The sequence below is a fragment of the Perna viridis genome, chromosome 7, assembly GCF_037379345.1.
Source record: "Perna viridis isolate PV_CMFRI_1.1 ecotype Kerala chromosome 7, ASM3737934v1, whole genome shotgun sequence".
Taxonomy (NCBI): Eukaryota; Metazoa; Mollusca; class Bivalvia; order Mytilida; family Mytilidae; genus Perna; species Perna viridis.
Genome location: NC_142451.1, coordinates 35,281,061 through 35,296,344, shown reverse-complemented (window position 1 = coordinate 35,296,344; position 15,284 = coordinate 35,281,061). Strand labels below are relative to the sequence as shown.

Sequence of the window (15,284 nt, the reverse complement as noted above, 5' to 3'; positions counted from 1 at the left end):
ACTTCAGAAATGCCGAAAAAGTAACACATGGAACAAAGTTGGAGGGGAGACATGAAAAATCTGAAAAATAAAAAAAAACAAAACTTTTTCCTCCAAAAAAACTTTCGAGATGCCCCCATTTTTTTGGGGTCAGGCACGTTAGTACAAACAAATATATTTTTAATTGTGGCCTGAGTGATTCAGGCTCTTGATAGCCTCTTGTTTATTTTTGGTCCAACCTCAAATTTTATTTCATTGTATTCCTCTTAAAAATCACAAAAATTTCTAGTTATTGAGGGGCCAAAGGGGTCTCACCTGAAAAAAAATTTTTTAATTTTTGGTGTGATTTTGAAAATTTGATTTAATTTAACATTTTATGTAGTGTCTGAACCATTTGATGTGCCCATAATTAATTGTTAGTCCTTTAAGTGTATCAAAAACTAATCATTTTTGGATGGCTCCATTCATAGTGAGGTACATATCAGATACCACGTCTGCACAGCTAACTTCACACAACAATGCAACGGTCATACTGGCAGGTTGTACTTGTTGCTTCTTCAGCTTTACTTCATAAACATTGTTAATACCAATTCATATGAGAAAAAAAACCCAGTTTAGATAACATAATTAAAAGAACACTAGTATGGACATTCATACAAAAGTAATAGAAAATATAGAAAATGTTGTTTATGAGACAACTGCATTTTTAGTGGCATCACTTGGCGTCCGTCGTCGTTAACAATTTTTCAAAACTCTTCTTCTCTGAAACTACTTGACCAATTGGCACCAAACTTGGTATGAATGTTCCTTGGGGTATCCTGCATAGAACTGTTGTGGGGATTTTTGATTTGTCAAAAAACATGGCTGCCGTTACTAAAAATAGAACATAGGGGTCGGACAATAGTTTTTTGCATATATCTCGAAAACCGTTAGGTTTAGCCAAATTTTGACAGGGATAAATGTGTTCAGCATGATGAGATCAATTTGCGGTCAAATTTTCATTTTAATCTATTAAGCCATGTTGGAGTTATTGCCCCTTTTCAACATTTTTTTGCAATTTTTTATGTTATTTCTTTCAAAAATCTTCTCCTCTGACACTACTTGACCAATTGGAACCAAACTTAGTATGAATGTTCTTTGGGGTATCCTGCATAGAACTGATGTGGGGATTTTTGATCTGTTGAAAAACATGGCCACCATTACTGAAAATTGAACATGGGAGTCAGACAATATTTTTTCGCATATTTCTCCAAAATTGTAAGGTTTAGCCCATTTTGAAAGTGGTAAAAGTGTTCAGCATGATGAGATCTATCTGCGGTCAAATTTTCATTTTATTCTTTTAAGCCATGTTGGAGTTCTTGCCCTTTTTCAAAGTTTTTTGCTGTTTTTAATGTTATTTCTTTAAAAATCTTCTCCTATGACACTATTTTACCAATTGAAACAAAACGCGGTACAAGTGTTCCTTGGGGTATCCTGCATAGAATTGAAGTGGGGTTTTTTGATCCGTTGAAAAATATGGCCACTGCCACTAAAAATAGAACATAGGGGTCAGACAGTAGTTTTTCGCATTTATCTCCAAAACTGTTAGGTTTAGCCAGATTCTTTCAATTGCTGAAATGATTCTTATTTTTAGGACTACAAAAGTCAGACATAAAATTTTGTCAGACACCTTCTTAAGGGTTATTGCCCTTGACAGGGGAAAATGACAGTTTTTTTTTGTTTTTTTGTTTTTTTGTTGTTTTTTTTTAATTTTATACAGTTTTCAGCCAATGCCTTGAAAACTATGATAGATTTAGACTTTCATTTACTGAAATGATCCTTATGATAAGTCCTATCAAAGTTTTCTTGAGTCAAAATTGTTCGATAATTTGTTTAATTTATTGCCCTTGAAAGGCAAAACTGAACAAGGTGAGCGATTCAGGCTCCTGGGATCCTCTTGTTTGAACACAACAACAATCTGATGCCTTCAGTTGGTACAGCACTTGGATTTTAATAACTTATTGATTTTTCAGACCTGGAAAGATTTAGCTGCAGAAGACAGAGAGCAGCGATACAAGAGACTGCAGTTTTTATTAAGTAAAAGTAACTTGTATACACAGTATCTTCTATCCAGGATGGAGAAACAAAGGGCAGAACAGGCCAGGAAAGCTGAAAGATCAAAGAAAAAACATGAGAAAGATAAAAAGAAACAGGTTTGAAATTTTAAATATTTACCATAAAATCGTCTTTCCTCATTAAGACCCAGGTCAGAATTGATAACCTGCCCAAAACAGCATATTTTATAGATGGGCTGTAAATAAATAGCCAGAGGTGTATGTAATTTTAACTCACCTAAGAATATATTTTTTGCTGGTTTGCACTCGTGAATGTAGGGTGGGCTGGCGGGGAAAGTATTTTGTAACATTTTTCTCAGCAACTATAAATCACAGCCACTAGTAGATATTTCAGACGCAGCTTTAGTATGGGTTCCTGATTCATGGGATATAATATCATATCTATGGTACTTCCACTTCCTGTGTACTTACTTGGTGTATTTTTATACATTTTAAGTCAAATGTGAGGTTTTTCATAAAACGTTATTCTCAGCCACTAGATATTTGGTACACAACTTCAGTATTGGTTTCCATATTGTGATTTCAGGTCTGTGATACTTCCACTTCCTGTTAACCTTTTCAGTGTTTTTTCACTCATTTGGACCGAATGTTCCAGTGAGCTTAGGCCATCACTTTGCAACTGCTGTTCCTCATCCTGAAATTCAACTCACATGATTAAATAATATTGCAGCCAGATGCCATTTAAGGTTCTGATTCCAATTTATTTAGATCAACTTCTCTGAAATGACAGGGGCAAGTGTTTTGAAACTTGATTGGGTTAATAACATCAATGCCTTCAACAAATGATCCACTTTTTGTTTTGCTCAGATAGCTGCAGCCACTCAAATTTGCCATTTAAACCCAATGGGGAAACATATTTTGACCTTTACATACGCTATTACTGAGCCAATAATAACCCTACTATTTCTGAACATTACACAAAACTATAGTCCATATGTAATTTCTTTTTTATCATTCAGTACCTCTTTTATAACCAGTAAATATGTTTCTTGCAATTAAACAGCTCAACAATATTCTATTATTTCTGCAAATAGAATTAAGATCTAATCTTATCAACTTAAGATTTGAGGGACTCCTTTTTGGCCTTGAAAGATATTTATTAATACATTTGCATTTAGGGGATTTATTTCTTGCACTAATGTGTCTAAAAGCATAAAGTGTATTAAGCATGTTCATTTTAATACACTTATAAGTCAAATTATCCATCCTATCATTAATATTTTACCATTGATAAACAGGAGGTTAAGAGCAGTGGTTTTAAACCAAGAAAATTGGCAGGAAAATTCAAAAATTATAAATGTCTGGGTTTTGAAAATCGTGTGTTAAGGAAATTATTTTCTTAATCTGAAATTGGTTTTATTTAAGTATAATTATAATGTTGGATAAATACTCTGTTAATATAGCTTTTGAATGTAAATGCACATTAACTTTTAGATAGGTTTAAAATTGGGGAAAGGGGAGTAATGGAACAAAATTTGTAAATGTGTGTGAGGTTGGATCAGTAGTATAAATTGACTTTCGAATTATACATATTAGAAAGAAATATTTATAATGCAAATGTATGATCACAATTTTATTTGACATCATGTAATACTTGAAATATTTTTCATGCTACAATTTTCACAAGAATCAAAAACCTCCAGTGCTATCAACTCTTTAATTAAAAATAATGTTTTTAATTTTATCATTCTAACTTTTATACAAAAAAATCGTTTGATATGATTTAAATAAATTATTTGTACTTCAACATTTGAAATACTATTAATTAACAGAAAATATATATGTCTGTATGATTTGTGATATGACAGAAAAGAATGCTCCTTGCGATAGGTATTTATCTACCTTGATTTTATTTGCACCTAGATGGTAGACTATGCTGTGTTCATTTTTGTGTCTAATAAAGTAAGAAGCTAGTTAGAGAAATATTTATTTTTCTGGAGCAAACTTGGCAATACAATAGGAATTTTCTCCTTCTGATTGTTCATAAATGAATGTCTTTCCATCTTCAGAATCTGAATCATCTTAACTGGGCATGCCATCCTTATTGCCATTAGCTGTTTGATTTTGAGCAACATTATCAATGATAATTTCAGCTGCCTTCTCCTTTGTTTATTTAAAGCAAGAATTGACTTCCTTTTGGGTTAATTTTGCAAAACGAACTGCAACTGCATCCTGGTGAAATATTGATTATACATGGTCAATAACTGTGCTGTACAGAAAATAAGTACAAACTGTCACTGACGTTTTTTTTTTTTTTGGTCAAATTGTTCAAACATTTTATTGTTACTCCTGAATCTGAGTAAGTTGGAAATCAACACAAATAAAATATATTCTTTTCGCTCTTGTCGTACATCAATCACGGCGATTTTCTTTCAACTTCTCAATAAAGGTCCTGTCTGGACTTTTTTCTTTGTCATATTCCTTTTTTCTTTTCGTAGTTTTCTCTTCAGACATACATGCAACATTTCAGTGTTCTATTCCAGGCTTAGCTCCTTTAGTGCAGGCGATAGGCCATGCGGTTCTGCATCTGGTCGCCGAAATTTTTTTTTCAACTGGTTCCACTTTAACTAATAAAATGGACATTAAAGGGATAAAGGTGCCATTTCCTGTAACCCAGTATATGATTAATCAGTTAACCTAAAATACAGTAAAACCTCGGTAGCTCGAACTCCAAGGAACCATTTAAATGTGTTCGAGTTTGAATTTTGAGAAATTGAAGTTCGTATATTTCCGGATTTCTTTCATTGGCAGTCCGAGTTCGACTTTGTCGTTAGAAATTGCTTACTTCCTCCAAAGTTGTGATAGTTCGTGGATCTTTTTCATTCGCTTTTGGAAGATTATGTTGATTTACAGACATTAAAAATGCTGTATTTTCTTTTAAAAATGTCCAGAGTGCGGGTTCATTGGTAAATAATTTGTTTTCATCCGATTTGCATCATACCGACTTCAGAACATTCTTGAACTTTAATCAGTTTTATCAGAACTACCTAATTAGTGATGACTTAAATATTACCTGTAATTAACTAAAATGACACTGATTAATGATAGGGTTTCTGTTTTTCACACCTTTTATTACCCAAGCTGACAAAATGGCTGACGAGTTCAAGTTAGTGAGGTTTATTCTCTGAGATTTATTACCGAACAGACCGATTAGTCAGTTCGAGTTTTCGAGAAATCCAAGGTTATTTATATTGATTATATAGGAGAAAATTTTGGTACTTCAAAAATCCACAAACTTGTGCTTTTCCTCTCAATTGTGATAATTGATACCCTTGATTATAAGTACTTGCACAGTATTTGCAGTTTTTAGCTAATATCTTTAAAACCATAATAAAACTTTCAGTTGATGGTATGATGTTAAGGATAATGCCTACAAAAGTCCGATTAGGTAAGAAATGAAGGACTTGTTAGAGTTATTGCATTTGATAGGCAAAAAATTAAGCAAGTGAGCAATTCTAACTTATGGGAGCCTTTAGTTTAAATGTAAATGATGTGAAACATATATCAGCTTTGAAACTAATACTGTGAAAGTACTATTGTCCGTGGGGTACCAATTTTCATGGAATTTCGTGGGTAAGGTAAGCCATAAAGTTTAATTCCCAATGAAAGGATTATTTACTTTAAATTGTATGACAGGCGAGAATTCAAGAATTCAAGAATCCATGAACTTGTGCTTTTCCCTATAATCATAAAAATTGATACCCATGAATATAAGTACTTTCACAGTAGTTATTATTATACCCTGCAAACTATGTTAGGGGGTTTATAGAAATCACCCTGTCAGTCCATCTCCCTATCTATCTGTTGGTCTGTCAACATAATGTTTCTATAATACTTCAGTTTTCAGTAGAAATAACATGACTTGACAGTTTTGTGCATAATTTACTCCAGGAAGAAGAAACTAAGAACTCTGAGGAATCCACACCATTATCACCTAGCACAGATTCTCGTACTGATGACGTGATGTCTCCAGGTCCAAGGAGAAGCAGTAGGGTCAGCAAGCCTGCCACTCCAAATTTAGAAGAAAGTCAGGGTATTTACTTGAATTATTTCTGATACAATTATGGAGTTCAGCACAGTGAATCTCTGGAAGAAATAACCATTTGGTACACTAATATATAAGTATGCTGAAATAAATAAATTCATCCTTTGTACCGTATTCTTCCGTGTATACTGCACACATTTTCTTTGTTCCAGGAGGTATGTGTGCGGTATACACCAAAACAATGAGTTTCCATTTTTTTTTTCTGGAGATATAATTTTTGAGGTCTGTTATTTTCAGGAATCAGAACCAAAGTCATCAACAAAAGACAACATAGAGCCATTTTGTATTTTTTAGAACAGTTATCTGTGAAATAAACAAAGTTTTACTGCTATTTGACAGTTGTTTTATCCATCAATGCCATTTTCCTGTATTTCATAGTTTGTACGAAAAACCACCACTAGCTTCTTATTTTTCTCTCTAAACATACCGTCCTAATTATATCTTCTTCACCTGTGTGCAGTGGAGCGTTAAAACACAATAACGGGAGAGCCAACCTGTCCTCAGGCCCATTGTTGATCAATTATCAAATAACAAATGATCAATTTAAAAGGCGAAACCAATTGTCACTAATCCTTTAATCCACTTGATGAACTGTTTCCAGATGTCAAATATCAATACACAAGCTTGGCAAATTAAAACATCTTTTTTATAAATGATCGGACTTTACGCCATTATTTTAGTGAAATAGCTGATTTGCATACGAACAGGAAATGTAAACATTTTAGCTGACCCATTGAATGGATCGAGTACATTGCTGTATTTTAATCAATAAATGGCTTGCAAACGCAGGGAAACATAGAAAAATACTTTTATTTAAAAAATTAATGATGAAAGGATACGCATTTCAGGGAATTTACTGGAATCCTTTCATCTCAATGTGGTCTTCTCCTTGTGATTTTGCCTTTCTTCCCAGTGCGCATTTTACATGGAAACTTTTTCTGTCACTCTCTCTCGCTAAGAAAGGGTGCGCGGAATACATGGAAGAATACGGTAATTAGGTTATATGGTGGAATGATTTATTTTTTTTAGCTCACCTTGCCATAACTTTGCGTCCGTATTTGTCGTCTGTCATGGTTATCCGTTGTCGTTGTACATTAACAATTTTTCAAAAATCTTCTCCTCTGAAACTACTAATTGGAATTATATGAAACTTTGCCCAGATGCTCCTTAGGGTTTCTTGCATAAAAGCTTTTACTGAAAGTAGAACATAGTGGTCAGACAGTAGTTTTTTGCATAAATCTCCAAACTGTTAGGTTTAGCCAAATTCTGACAGTGGGGAAAAGTGTTCAGTATGATGAGATCCATCTGTAGTCAAATTTTCATTTTAATCTATTAAGCCATGTTGGAGTATTTGCCCTTTTTGCGACATTTTTTGCTATTTTTAATGTTATTTCTTTAAAAAATCTTTTCCTCTGACACCACTTGGCCAATTGGAACCAAACTTTGTAATAATGTTCATTGGGTTTCCTGCATAGAACCAATGTGGGGATTTTTGATCCATCAAAAAACATGGCTGCTGTTACTAAAAATAGAACAAAGAGGTCAGACAGTAGGTTTTTTTTGCGTATTATATCTCCAAAACTGTTTGGTTGAGCCAATTTCATGCAACTGCTGAAATGATCCTTATTATAAAGTTTCCAGGGATCAAAGTTGTCAGACAACTGCTTGTAAGAGTTTTGCCCTTGAAAGATGAAAAATGATTTCTTTTTAACTTGCCTGGCCGAATGCCAAGTGAGCTATTGCCATCACTTGGCGTCTGTCGTTCTCGTCGTTAACAATTTTTCAAAACCCTTCTCCTCTGACACTACTAGACCAATTTGAACCAAACTTGGTATGAATTTTTCTTGATGTACCCTGCATAGAACTGATGTGGGGATTTTTGCACTGTCGAAAAACATGGCTGTCGTTACTAAAAATAGAACATAGGGGTCAGACAATAGATTTTCGTATATATCTCCAAAACTGTTAGGTTTAGCCAAATTCTTGCAATAGCTGAAATGATTCATATTATTAGGATAACAAAAAGTCTTCAGGGATAAAAGTTGTCAGACGATTCCTTGTAAGAGTTATTGCCCTTGAAAAGGGAAAAATGTTGGTGTTTTTTTTTTGTTTTTTTTTTACAGTTTTCAGCTAATATCTTGAAAACTGTGATAGAAATTCTTCTTAAATTTAATGCCCTTGAAAAGACAAAATTCAACCAGGTGAGCAATTCAGGCTCCTGGGAGCCTCTTGTTTTTATGTATATAGTTTTCAGCCATTATCTTGAAAACTATAATAGATAGAATGAAACTTTTATTGCTGTTGTTGTTCTTGAGTCATAACTGAGTCAAATGTGATAGTCCCTAAGTTAACAGAAATTTCCACTTCGAAAGGAACATTTTGCAAATTTGAAGCAAAATCTTGCATTCTTATTATCTTTCGAGCATGTTTTTAATGCTCAAATTGTATTTCTAAAGTGGAAATCTTTTATCCTAAAAAAAAATTTTATTTTTGTTTTTGAGAAATGTTACATAAATGACTTTTACTAAGAGTTTTAGATTTTCATCTTTTGTTATGAAATGAAATAAAGAAAGGGACAAATTTGGTCACCAGAGACCATTTAAGCTTCTGATTGGCCAATTCTAATGCCTTCCACAAACAATTTACTTTTTGTGTGGCTCAGGTTGCTTAGTGGTTGGTTGCAGCCACTCAAACTTGCCATTGAAACATTTTGGCCTATATCTGCTTTTCCCGAGCCAATGATGACCAAAATCAGCAGAAATGACAGCTTCAATTTCAGACTACTTTGCCATTTCCACTACACTAAGAACAAAACTTTTCTACATGTAATAAGAAAGGTAGATTAGTTTCTTTTGCTCTATTGACAGAAGACCTGCAATTAAAATCTGTCTAGGCACAGACCTAGACTGAAGGCAAATCTTATAGCCTTGTGCTATTTAACCTGTAGTATTTTCTAGCCCTGTGATCATGCTGTCCCGGTTTGTTTTTCCATCCCTAGTTCTAATCCACAACTTCTTTAGAACAGCTTACAGAATTTGATGAAACGTTCACACATGATGCCATTGAGCACTTGCTATTTCTTTCCCCTTCTGAATGCTTAAATCATTTATGGGATATCATAAATGGTTTTTCTAGTCTTAAATCTGAATGAGATTTCCTGATGCAAACCATGGACTTAGGCTTAAGACTGCTGAGGAGGACTTGTCATTAAAACACTGAATGGAATTTAAATGAAACTTTCACATGTTCTTTATCTTAGGATGCCATTTTGCACCTTCTAATTTGTTTTTCATCTGAACTATTTTTCATATTTCTGTAAATGTATGGTTTCTAAGGGGGGAAAATATTTTTTATACTTTTTAGCTCACCTGGCTGTAGGCCATGTGAGCTATTGTCATCACTTGGTATCCATGGTCGTCGTCGTTAACAATTTCTTCAAACATCATCTCCTCTAAAACTACTGAAGGGATTTGCATGAAACTTATAATGACTTTCCTTAGATTATCCTGCACAAAATGACCTTATGGATTTTTGATCGGTCAAAAAACATTGCCGCTGTTACTAAAAATAGAAGATAGGGGTCAGACAGCAGATATGTGCATGTATTTCCAAAACCGTTAGGTTTAGCTAAATGCTGACATGGGTAAAAGTATCCAGCATAATGAGATTCATCTGTTGTCTAACTTTGGTGAGAATATATTGACCCATATTGGAGTTATTGCCATTTTTGGGTATTTTTTTTTGCTGTTTTTGATGTTATTACTTTAAAAAATATTCTTCTCAGAAACTACTATACAGAATTCAATGAAAGTTGGTATTTCTGTTTTTTAGGGTATCCTTAACAAAATGAGGGTTTGGATTTTTGATCTGTTAAAAAACATTCCCGCCATTACTAAAAATTGAACATAAGGGTCTTTAGTAGTTTTTTTGCATATTTCTCCAAAACCGTTAGGTTTGGCCAATATCTTTCAATTGCTGAAATAACCTTATTATAAGGCCTACAGAAGTCTTTAGGGATCTAAGTTGTCAGATGACTCCATGTAAGGGTTATTGCCCTTGAAAGGTGAAAAAATGAACTATGATAGATAGAATGAAACTTCAATTACTGAAATGATTCTTATTCTTATAAGACATTCAAAAGTCTCCAGGGATCAAAGTTGTCAGACAACTCCATATAAGAGTTATTGCCCTTTAAAGGCAAAAAATTAAGTTTTTTGCAGTTTTCAGTCAATTATTTGAAAACTATAATAGAATGAAACTTTCAGTTGATGAAATGATCCTCATGATAAGTCCTACCAAAGTCTTCGAGGAGTCCAAATTGTCGGACAACTTCTTGTTAGAGTCATTGCCCTTGAAAGGCAAAAATATAACAAGGTGAGTGATTCAGGCTCCTGTGAGCCTCTTGTTTATTTGATAATTTTTATTTTCAGACATTATATAGATATGATGTGTGTTTACAGTCAATAACCTGAAATGTTGTCGTCAATGTATTGAATAAAAGAAATCTGATTTCTTGGATTTTAACCCATCAAGGAAATATTTTCTAACATATTTTGATCAACTAAAAGCTGCTATGGGTAATAATCTGTTAAAAAACTGACATATTATTAAAGGTTGGACTGGTATATGGAAACACAATATTTTTTTAGGCCTTTTTTTACCATGATACAGTACTTGTAGTAGAAGTCAGTGCTTTATTCTTGCTTTTTAGGTTCCAAACGAGGAAGAAAGAGGAAAGCCAATCAATGTGCTAATTCACCGGATATGTCGGACTACTTAAAAGTAAATTTTTATTTGCTTAGTAGTTTTTGGGATATATAGAAATCACCCTTTTTTGTCTGGATCCATGTAACTCTTACTGTATTATAGTATGTATTGTGCACAATTATGTGTGTCGCACAGGATGTTTTTATCATTCCAATCTATGTAAAAAAACTTTCCACTATAAGCATGTATCCACTGCAGGCATAAGCTTAATACTGATCTGTTCAAATGTAGTAAGCATAGCAGACATCAAAATATGAGTGACACATTAGCTGAAGGGAAGCCTGTGAATCAGTTGCTTGCTAGTTTTGCAGTTGCACCCATCGATTATCAGTTATTTGTCTTGTGTAATGATTACCTTACCCCACTGTTGTTCTTGACAGTAATTGTAAGGTATAATTTACCACAATCAGCAGCCTCAAATCAGCTGACCAGTACTCAGAAATGAAAGTAATGGTGGTTTACTGTGTTCCTGTTGAATTCTATTGTGAAAAAAGTAGTTAAATGATACAAGAATTTATTATATCACACAGCCTCCTGATATTTCATTAAAAAAAAATCTTCCCCTTACAGTGGCTTATTTGCCTTTGTCTAAGTGGAAGAGTTAGCCTTATATTAGATTATAAGTTTTGGCTTATAATCACAATAAATTACTTCGGTTCTTGTCAAAATGATTTGATCTCAAACCTGAGATGAAGACCATCAATTTAATGTCATTGTAGTATAGGGAAACATTGTGTGTCATCTTTCAAGGGAGGGGATGTCACGAGAAATAGATCAAAGATCAAAGATTGTCTGCTTCTGTAGATATCACTTAACAAAATCTCTCCCACTTTCAGTAAATTTTGAGAGGGAGGTCTGCTTTCGAGTTTTATTTGATTATATGCACCCTATGTTTTTTTTATGTAAAAAAGTTATGCACGATTCACACCAAAATATGGTTAGGGAAACTCATTTGAACTCAATAAAACTTAACCAATATGCGGAAGTGGGCACGATGTTAAGATATGTAAAAAGCTATGTAACCTTTAATGGGTTTGAAAAAGAGTTATTTCAACTAAGGAAAGAAAGGTCATTTACAGGGTTTGTAATTAGCAGGGGTTCACATGCCAATCTCCAAAAATTTGGTGTGGGCTACTGAAATTTCTACTGTGTTAGAACTATGCATATTGGCTACTAAAATTTTAAGTTATTTTGATTTTTGTTTGTTTGTTTTTTTTTTTTACTTCTGTATAATTTTCAGATTATGTAATTAAATTGATTTGATTCAAGATGAAAAAACGTAAAAATTACCCAAATTAAAAAAATTAAAATTTGGAACTGAATACAAATAAAATAGAAATAAAACGTAATAAAAAGAAAGTGAGGCCAAAATTTTCATCACAGGCAAATAGCTTTAGATGAGAAAAAAATCAAAAATCTACTGTCTACTTAGAGGAAAGACTAGTATTATGGCCTTTGAAAGGTGAAAAATTGTGGGGGTGTTTTTTTGTGCAGTTTTTTGTCAGTATCTTTTTTTTTTAATTTTAAGGAGATTTCAGACGTCTCTTTCGACTTTTAACACACCCCAACAAATAAACTTAAATTTTTGGTCCAGTTTTTAAAATTTTTACATTCAAATTTTGGCTTTATTGTGTCCAAAAACAGTTGTGTTCATGATGATCAGTGTATCCATACTTGTCTGAAGAGAATAGAAATTGATGCTGCAGTAGTGTCATGCTGTGCTCTTGGAAGATCTTAATTATTAGATTTGATGTGCCTTTAATAATTTTCCTATTTTAGAAGCAGAAGAAAGATGGGATGACTGAAGAGAGTATTGACAAAAATCCTTTTGAAGATAAAGAAAATCATCCTGATCAAAATAATGGGGAACATGAGGAGAAATCAACTCAAGAAGCAAAGAATGGAGTAAATATTCTTAGGGTTGTTCATTTTACAGAAAAAAAGATTGGATTCATACTGTAGTGTTCAATCATAAACTGGCATTGGATAATTTCTGAAATTTTTCTCATTTCGTTATCTGGGCTTAATTGTTCAAACCTTATACCTTCCAGTGTAAAGTTGGGGTATATAGTGATATGGCTGTTTGTCCTTCCATTTGTATTTCCTTCCTTCCTTTAGTTTCAGTGGGGGAACCCATCTCAATCAGCTCCTCTTTCTATTCTACTGAATGGAATTAAATGAAACTTTCACAGAATATTGATTACATGTTCCCATTGTGCACCTTCTATTTTAGATTATGATCAAAGTCAATTAAGGGGTTTTGCATAGCAAAACATGGACTTTGTCATTAGTGAATATGTGGATTTAGGGTTGCTCCTCTTCTATCCACTATTCCTTCTACAGCATAAAATGGAGTAAATGAATTTTTTACAGAATCATCATTGCATGTTCCCATTGTGCACCTCCTATTTTAGATTTTGATCTGAATCAATTTTGAGGTTTCACAGAACATAACATGGACTGTCATTTGTGAATATGAGGACAAGGAGAGGGGTTTCCATCTCTTATCTGTTACTCCTCTAACACCACTGAATGGAATTGAATGAAACTTTCACAGAATCTTTATTACATGTTACCAAATGGTATAGTGAGGGCATTATTTTAGTCAGCATTGCTCACAACTTACGTAGTTTTACTCTTAGATAGTTCTTATCATAAGTTTCTCAAGTTTAAGAAATATGCCCTGTTTAAACAATAGAAGTCTGTAACAGGGCTTGAATATCACATCTTATTTTAATCTATTTGATCGGTATTTTAGCTCACCTTGACTGAGGGTTCCAGTGAGTTTACTTCATCACATTGCCTCTGTCGTCAGTTGTCTGTCATCCTTAAGGTTTTCACATTTTGCTCAACAACATGAAAATCCCTTGACCAATTTTAACGAAACTTGGCAGAAATGATGTATTCAAAAGCTTTTGCAAAATATTCACCTATGGTTTTGCCTGATGAAACAATATGGCTGCCAAAGGCCATTTACACATGTAAGCTTCTTATTTGCCAGTTTTCAAAGATCAACTTCTCTGAAACTGCAGGTATTTATGTTTTGAAACTTGATGAGATTAATTACCTCAATGCCTATTACAAACAATCCACTTTTTGTGTCGGGTAGGTGGCTCATCAAGTAGCTATGGCCACTTGAAGGTGCCATTTAAATCCTGTGAGACAACACATTTTGGCCTATATTTTTGCTTTTACTTAGCCAGTAGTGACCAAACTTGTGAAAATGAAAGGGACAATTTTGATAAATTTTGGTTCTGCTGAACCGAACAAGATGGCTGCCAGAGGCCATTTAGCCTCTGATTGATCAATTTTCTAAGATCAACACCTCTTTGCCCTCTACAAACTATTCATTTTTTAGGTGGCTCAGCAGGTGGCTGTGGCCACTTAAATTTTTTTATTGAAACCCTATGGGTCACTTGTTTTGGCATACATTTTTGCTTTTAATAAGCCAATAATGATAAAACTTGGAAGAAATAATAAAAGGGATGCCTTTAACATCTAATAAAATTTGGTTCTGCTTGATTAAATAAGATGGTCACCAGAGACCATTTAAGCTTCAAATGATCAAATGGTACTGCCTCATGTTTTCAAGTTCTCCAGGTGAGCTATTTGAACTCTAGAGCCTTCAGTTTTTTTTTAAGGTCTGATTTTGAAAATTTTTATTTTAATGTCAAATAATTTTGCACAATATAGTGTCCAAAGCAGTTGTTGTGTCAGTAATGAATTGTAAGTCCCTATGCTTGAGTGTGTCAATAACTAATATTGTGTCCATACTTGCCCCACCTTTCAGAGTTCAACCACTGATGTCGTGTCATGCTGCACTCTGCAAAGCTTTTTATTTCATTTTGTGAAAATGTGGGGCAAGAAATAAACAGTTGTTTGAACAATGACTTGAATTAAAGTGCATTGATCTCTTTGAAATCGTACCTCTAGGTACATTGTCTCAAAAGGAAGGCCGACATATTTTTAGGGGGTGGGGACTTCAACTCCTCTGGAATTCTGGTCACAGAAAGCTGCATTTTGTAAAATTTGACTAATATCAAACAAATTGCAATACAAAATGATAGCATTAGGAAATACAGAGAAGTGTGTGTGTAAATTTTCAGGGGTTGACCTCTTTAGTGGTATGGAGCTCTGACCTGTTAAACATTTCTCCAGTGTTGTAGATATGTCATAGAATGCTAGATACATATTAATTTTTTTTATATTTTTAGGACAATATAGATGAGATATCTGGAAAACCTTCAGAATTGTTTACAGGAGGTTCCCTGAGAACTTACCAGTTAGAGGGCTACAATTGGCTTAAGGTTAATAAGATATTAGAAAAATCAGTTCCTTTATTCCTTGCAAATATTGGAGAGTTGATAATTGCTTAACCT

The 15,284-nt window shown here is 33.6% G+C and overlaps 1 protein-coding gene across 7 annotated transcripts in view; it reads left to right on the top strand.

The window, feature by feature from the left end:
• LOC148612450 (lymphoid-specific helicase-like) overlaps positions 1-15,284 on the top strand; it is a 92,568-nt gene that overhangs the window by 26,062 nt on the left and 51,222 nt on the right. For all 7 annotated transcript variants that reach the window (XM_088593883.1, XM_088593881.1, XM_088593880.1 and 4 more), the window contains exons 5-9: positions 1,992-2,171; positions 5,985-6,126; positions 10,850-10,920; positions 12,685-12,810; positions 15,120-15,212. In XM_088593883.1, coding sequence (XP_088450009.1) covers positions 1,992-2,171; positions 5,985-6,126; positions 10,850-10,920; positions 12,685-12,810; positions 15,120-15,212 — 612 coding nt within the window. The remainder of the gene's footprint in view (positions 1-1,991; positions 2,172-5,984; positions 6,127-10,849; positions 10,921-12,684; positions 12,811-15,119; positions 15,213-15,284) is intronic.